Raw genomic sequence first — 7048 nt, forward strand, 5'->3', positions numbered from 1 at the left:
AAAAAAAAAAAAAAAAAAAAAAAAAGACCAGTGGTGAGGCCGGGCATGATGGCACACACCTGTAGTTCCATCTGCTCAGGGGGCTGAAGCGGCAGGATCACTTGAGTCTGGGAGTTCCAGACCAGCCTGAAACGATCCCCTTACTATGCCTGGAACATAGCAAGACCCTCTCTCTACAAAAATAGAAAAAAATTAGCCAGACATGGTGGTGCACATCTGTGGCCCCAGCTACTCGGGAAGCGGAGGCAGGAGGATTGCTTGGGGCTGGGAGGAAGAGGTTGCAGTGAGCTGTGATTTTGCCACTGCACTCTAGCCTGGGTGATGCAGGCTCAAAAAAAAAAAACAAAAAAACCAGGTGTGGTGGCTCACGCCTGTAATCCCAGCACTTTGGGAGACTGAGGTGGGCAGGCAGATCACCTGAGGTCGGTAGTTCCAGACCAAACTGACCGATATGGAGAAACCCCATCTCTACTAAAGTACAAAATTAGCTGGGTGTGGTGGTGCATGCCTGTAATCCCAGCTACTCATTGGGCTGAGTCAGGAGAATCACTTGAACCTGGGAGGTGAAGGTCGAGATGAGCCGTGATTGCACCATTTCACTCCAGCCTGGGCAACAAGAGCAAATCTCAGTCTCAAAAAAACAAAACACAACAAAACAAAAAAACAACCCATATACCTGAGACTGAAGGGTCGCTGGAGGCCGGGAGCTGGAGACCAGCTTGGGTCAGGTTAGCAAGACCCCTTCTCTCAAAAAAATTTTGTTGGGCCAGGTGTGGTGGTTCAGGCCTGTAATCTCAGCACTTTGAGCCCAGGAGTTCGAAACCAGCCTACAACATAGCGATACCCTGACTCTATTTAAAAAAAAAAAAAAAATTTTTTTTTGAGATGGAGTCTCTCTCTGTCACTGAGACAGGAGTGCAGTGGCAAGATCTCAGCTTGAGGAAGGAGACCCTTAATCCTCTTAAGCTTCAAAGAGCCCTTCCCCCTAGCTTGGTGTTCAAGAGGGTTGTTTTGCGGCCTTTCCTGCTACAGGCTCACTGCAATCTCCATCTCCTCAGGTTCAGGAGATTCTCCTGCCTCACCCTCCCGAGTAGCTGGGGCTAGGCCATGCCACCCCGCCTGGGGATTTTTTTTTTTTCTTTTTTGAGACTGGGTGTCTTTCTGTCCAGCGGCTGGAGTGTAACGGTGAGATTTCGGCTCACTGAAACCTCTGCCTCCTGAGTTCAAACGATTCTCCTGCCTCAGCCTCCTGAGTAGCTGGGATTACAGAAGCCCACCACCACACCCGGCTAATTTTTGTATTTTTAGGAGAGACTGGGTTTCACCATGTTGTCAGGGTGGTCTCGAACTCCTGGCCTCAAGTGATCCACCTGCCTCGGCCTCCCAAAGTGCAGGGATTACAGGTGTGAGCCACCTCTCCCGGCCTAAAAAAAATTTTTTAACAATGATTCTGTTAAAAAAACAAACAAACAAAAAAAAACTTTAGTCTGTGTGCGTGTAGTCCCAGACACTCAGGAGGTAAAGGCAGGAGGACAGCTTGTGCGAGGAGATCGAGGCTGCAGTGAGCTACGATTGCGCCATTGCACTCTGGCCTGGGCGAGGGTGAGACCCTCCCTCAAAACATGTATAGGACCGGGCAACTGGCTATCTGGAAGACAGCACCCCAGCAGGAAGGAGGTAGGGCGTGAAGACCTAAAGGCAGGATGTGTGATAGGAGAGTACGAGAATGGGGGGGTGTGGGCGGAAAAACAGGTGGGATCAGACTGGGGGAGGCTTCCCCAAATGTAAAGGGGACAGAGGGGGTTGGGGGAGAGCTCTAGAGTGCCCCCGAGCTCTTTCTAGATCGATGACTCCAGGATGGAAGTACTGCCCCGGCCCCCAGCAGTGGAGCACGGCGCCACCACGCTGGCGCTCCGCCGCCCAGAGCCACCCTGGCGCCGCCCTCCCGCGCCGCCGGCATAGAAAGGATGGCAGCCACCCAGGTCAGTGACTGAGGGCAGGTGCAGGGCCGGAAGCGAGCCCCAAGCTGCAGCCCAGAGGGGCGGGGCTTCGCGAGGGGCGGGGCAAGCGCCTTGGGTGGCCCGCCTAGGGCGTGGCCAGGTGCGGCGCTCAGGGCGACGGGCGCCGGGGCTGCGGGAATTACGTAATGGCGTAAGGGGCGGGACTGAAGGCGGGGCCAGACTGTTCTCGGGGATTACGTAAGGAAACGAGATCGAGGGCGGGGAATCCCGCGATGAGGGCGGGAAGAGGGCGGGGCTCCAGCCGGAACAGGGCGGGGTTCCGAGCTTGGGCGGGAGGAGGAGCGTGGGCAGGACTAACCCCACGAAGTGCACGCCGGACACCGGCTTGCAACCATGCTCCGCTGGACCCGAGCCTGGATGCTCCCCCATGGGGGGCTCGGCTTCTCCAGTCCTAGCTTCACGAGGGTGCCCGTCGCACCCAGCAGCAGCGGAGGCCGAGGGGGTGCCGAGCCGAGGTCAGTCAAGGGCACCGAGCCGGAGGCATCCTCTGTCCTCCTTTTCCCGCCTTCCCGCCGGGCCCCAAAGGCCCCACCTCCTCCCCTTGGGCCCGCCCCCTCCCAGGCCTCTCCCGCAAAGCCCTTCTCTCCCTCTCCTACCCGCCCCCCCCGCCGCTCCGCCAGCTCAGCCCCCGATCCTTGCCCCGCCAGGCCGCTGCCGCTGTCCTACAGGCTTCTGGACGGGGAGGCAGCCCTCCCAGCCGTCGTCTTTCTGCACGGGCTTTTCGGCAGCAAAACTAACTTCAACTCCATCGCTAAGGCCTTGGCCCAGCAGACAGGCCGGAGGGTACGCTTCCGAGTGGGCGGGGCTCCTGTGGGGAGGGGCGGGAGTGGGCGGGGCCTGGAAGGAGGCGAGGCGGGACCCGCTTCTCACGCTCACTTCCGGATCCATCATGCAGCGTATTAGCCCTGAATGGCAACCCCATTCATTCCCTCACGTTGCCATCTTCATTAATTCATGTTGTAGATCTCCGTCGGCGCTAGCCAATGCCTAGGCGCCTGCACCCTTCCCATGAAGGGGCCAGCCCCTGCTTGTTCACCAGGGATGACAGGAGCTCACCACCTCTTATGGCAGCCCATTCTTCTGTGCAACGACTGTTGGAAATTTCTTGGAGTCTCCCCCCTAGCATTCTCCAGAATGGCCACCCAGCCAGGCCAGCCCTTCAGAGATGTGGTCACAACCCTGGGGCCTGCTATTCTTTGGCAGAGTGGCCCCAGGTTCTTCATCTGGACCTCCTAGGTCTGGAAACTGGGCCCTCCCACCATCTGGAGGGTGTACCTTCATACCCCTCGACCTGCTGTCCCTATGCGGCCTTTTGCTCTCTACCCCTAGAATGTGGATACCAACGCAGCCCCGTCTCACCCCTCTCCCCAGGTGCTGACGGTGGATGCTCGTAACCATGGTGACAGCCCCCACAGCCCAGACATGAGCTATGAGATCATGAGCCAAGACCTGCAGGACCTCCTGCCCCAGCTGGGCCTGGCACCCTGTGTCATCGTTGGCCACAGCATGGGAGGGAAGACAGCCATGCTGCTGGCACTACAGAGGGTGAGCTGCCCCTGTTCAATATATACCCTGGGTTCCCCACAGCCAACCGGGCACTCAAACGAGCCTTGGATGATCAAGTTCAGGCTCCAGGAGCTGTGCCTGAGACTCACTGTGTCTGCCCTAAGACTGGTCCCAGTTCAGTTCTCTCCCACAGCCAGATCTGGTGGAACGCCTGATTGCTGTAGATATCAGCCCAGTGGAAACCACAGGCATCTCCAACTTTGCAACCTATGTGACAGCCATGAGGACCATCAACATCCCAGATGAGCTGCCCCGCTCCCATGCCCGAAAACTGGCTGATGAACAGCTCAGTTCTGTTGTCCAGGTGATACACCCAAGCCCCCCCACAACACATGGTATTGTAGACCCGGGACCTGTCAAGGGAAGAGTGGTACCCCCAGACCACACAAGGACCCCCTCCAACTACTGGACCCCCACAGGACATGGCCGTGCGGCAGTTCCTGCTCACTAACCTGGTGGAGGTAGATGGGCGCTTCGTGTGGAGGGTGAACTTGAATGCCCTGACCCAGCACCTAGACAAGATCTTGGCCTTCCCACAGAGGCAGGAGTCTTACCTTGGGCCAACGCTCTTTCTCTGTGGTGGAAACTCCCAATTCGTGCAGTAAGCCAGCCTGGGTAGTGGGAGGGGCATGCTTTATTCACCCAGCCCCCAGTCTGGGGACCCTACCAGGGGAGGCCTTGGGTGTGGAAAGGGGGTGGCCGAGAGACCGGAAATACCACCAGACATGTGGGCTCACACAGCCCTGTCCGTTTCTCCCCACTCTGCTTCCGCTTGTCTCTTTCTCTCCTTCTTCTCCCACGTTCACCCCTTCTTGATGGTCTTTGCTGCAACGCGCAGTCCCAGCCACCACCCTGAGATTATGCGGCTCTTCCCTCGGGCCCAGATGCAGACGGTGCCTAACGCTGGCCACTGGATCCACGCTGACCGCCCACAGGACTTCATAGCAGCCATCCGAGGCTTCCTGGTCTGAGTTGCTGGCAAGAAGCGGGGCTGGCGCAGTGGCTCATGCCTGTAATCCCAGCACTTTGGGAGGCTGAGGCAGGAGGATCACTTGAGGCCAGGAGTTCGAGACCTGCCTGGCCAACATGGTGAAACTCCATCTCTACTAAAAATGCAAAAATTAGCCTGGCATGGTGGTGCACACCTATAATCCAAGCTACTCGGGAGGCTGAGACAGGGGAATCACTTGAACCCAGGAGGCAGAGGTTGCAGTGAGCTGAGATCATGCCTCTGCACTCCAGCGTGGGCAAGCGAGCGAGGCTCTGTCTCAAAAAAAAAAAAAAAAAAACAGAGGAGGCACAAAACCCCAGGCTTCAAGTCCCTGCAGCCTGCTCCACATTTGGGCACAGAAGGACTCAGACGGGCACTGAGTGGACACAGGTTTACAGGGGTGGTCAGACCTCAGGCTTTAATGAATAAAGACTACTCCCACAGTCCTGGGCTGAGGTCTGTGTCACCACCAACGTCCCCGACCCAGGGAGAATCTAGACCAGGGGTTCCTGGCAGCTCCAGGGTCCACGTGGGCTCCCCGAGTGCCCTCAGCCTCTTTCCGCAGCTGATTCTGGACCTGTTGCCACACCAGTCGCTGCATGTCTTCCTGTGGGCAGGAAAGCAGGTTCAAGGCCGTGTCTGTGCCCTCTTTCCCACACCTCCCAGGCTCTGACAGCATTCCCCCTACCTCCCAGGCCTCCAGCTCCCGCCTCAGCCTCAGTTTCTCCTCCAGGACCTCCAGCAGCTGGGCCTCTACGGCATGCAGCCGGGCTTTGCACGTGTGCAGCTCCGCCTCCACTGCCCGCTTCCTGTGGGTAGAAGAGAGAATAGCTGAGGCGTGGACCCTGTGGCACACCCCTGGGTGTGGGCAGGCGTAGCCACAGCCCCTGCCTCAGTGGTAGGGCTGCTGCTTGTGTGGCTTTCCTTCTAGAATGCCTGACCAGTCCGCTCTCCTTCCCAGGTCCAGAGCACACTCAGCTCCCTTCCTCCTTTCACTATAAGAGGGTGCTCCACCCACATCTTGTGAAAGGTGAAAGCAGAGCCGGGCACTGTGGCTCCTGCCTGTCATCCCATTACTAAAGGAGGCCGAAGCAGGAGGATCTATTGAGCCCAGGAGTTCAAGGCTGCAGTGAGCCATAGGATCACACCACAGCACTCCAGCCTAGGCAACAGAGCAAGACCTTGTCTCGAAAAAAGAGGGAGGGGAAGGAGAGAAGGGAAGGAAGCCCCTGCAGGGGAGCCCCCACTTCCCCTCCCATCCCACAAAAGCAGCTTCCTCTTACTTGGCAATGGCTTCATCCCGCTCCTGGAGGACTTGGTCCAGGGAAGGCTCTGTCTGGGTGTCCCCCAGTGCTCCAGCAGCCTGGGACTCTGGGCTGTGGCACAGGGTGACAGAGGAGGAGGCGACGATCAAGTCTTTTCTGGAAGAGGTGTCCCGCACTGGGCCCTGCTGCCCTGGCCTTGACTTTGATGCTGATGTCAGGTGGGGAAGGGGTTGAGGTGCCCTGTTCCTGCCCCAGGTTGCTGCCCCAGTCTCCCAGTCTCGACCTATGGAAAGGAAGAGGAGGTGGCAGGTGTCGCCGCTGCCTGGCCTCCATGCGAGCAGGGTGGGCAGGATATTTGGACCCCCAAGAACCAAACGAATTCTCACCCCATCATCAGGGAAGGACAAGGCAGCTGGGTTCAGAAGAACACTTACCCTCAAGGACCCAGACTCAGGGTGGCCTGGTGACTGGAACTCTTGGCAGCCGGGTGGGGCAAGTGAAAGACATGGCCCTTTGCCCTCCCTTCCCGCAAGGCACTCCCTGGCAGGCCCCGCCCCCTTCAGGCCAAGGAGGAGGCCCTGCTGTGACCTAGAACCCTCCAGCCAGGCCCAGAGCACATTCAGCCCCCTTCCTCCCTTCGCCGCAAGAGGGTGCTCTACCCACGTCTTGCCAAAGTAGGGGCAGAGCTGGGCTTGGTGGCTCCTGCTTGTCCCGGCTCTTAGGGAGGCCAAGGCAGGAGAATCAATTGAGCCCAGGAGTTCAAGGCTGCAGTGAGCCATAGGATCACGCCACTGCACTCCAGCTTAGGCAACAGAGCAAGACCTTGTCTCAGAAATAGAGGGAAGGAGAGGACAGGAAGAAGGAAGGCATTGTCTCAGATGCTGAAACATAAGGTGCCCCAGCCCCCATGCTGAAGGGTTGTCCTTGGTACCTTGAGTGGCATCATCCACAGATATAATCTTACCTCAGCAAAAAACAGAAGGAAAAAAATATCCCTGGCAAACTCTTCCTCACATATTTATTTGTTTTAAATTTTTTTTTTTTTTAAGAGAGTCTCACTGTCCCCCAGGCTGGAGTGCAGTGGTGTGATTGTGGCTCACTGCAACCTCCGCCTCCCAAGTTTAAGCGATTCTCCTGCCTCAGCCTCCTGAGTAGCTGGGATTACAGGCACCTGCCACCACACCCAGCTAATTTCTGTATTTTAG

General features: G+C 57.5%; 1 protein-coding gene and 1 long non-coding RNA gene across 4 annotated transcripts; one reads left to right on the top strand and one right to left on the bottom strand.

The window, feature by feature from the left end:
• The first annotated feature begins 2254 nt into the window (after window positions 1-2254).
• ABHD11 (abhydrolase domain containing 11) lies at window positions 2255-5021 on the top strand. Of its 3 annotated transcripts, none has more exons than XM_032254960.1 (6): window positions 2255-2476; window positions 2669-2804; window positions 3393-3566; window positions 3721-3891; window positions 4127-4188; window positions 4426-5021. In XM_032254960.1, the coding sequence occupies exons 1-6, from the start codon at window positions 2355-2357 to the stop codon at window positions 4556-4558; spliced, it is 798 nt and encodes a 265-aa protein (XP_032110851.1). In that variant the 5' UTR covers window positions 2255-2354; the 3' UTR covers window positions 4559-5021. The 3 variants fall into 3 exon arrangements, with proteins under 3 accessions (XP_032110851.1, XP_032110850.1, XP_032110852.1); XM_032254959.1 differs by having other exon boundaries at window positions 2261-2476; window positions 4007-4188; XM_032254961.1 differs by lacking the exon at window positions 2669-2804 and having other exon boundaries at window positions 2356-2476; window positions 4007-4188.
• On the bottom strand, window positions 4970-6472 carry LOC116534545. Its single transcript, XR_004261775.1, has 4 exons — window positions 6278-6472; window positions 5862-6126; window positions 5267-5387; window positions 4970-5185 (listed from the first exon to the last, which is right to left on the bottom strand). It is a non-coding gene; the product is annotated as an uncharacterized LOC116534545 (long non-coding RNA).
• Between the last annotated feature and the right edge of the window lie 576 nt (window positions 6473-7048).

Source organism: Sapajus apella, unplaced genomic scaffold (genome assembly GCF_009761245.1).
Source record: "Sapajus apella isolate SASKATOON/1434 unplaced genomic scaffold, GSC_monkey_1.0 scaffold88, whole genome shotgun sequence".
NCBI classification, from domain to species: Eukaryota; Metazoa; Chordata; class Mammalia; order Primates; family Cebidae; genus Sapajus; species Sapajus apella.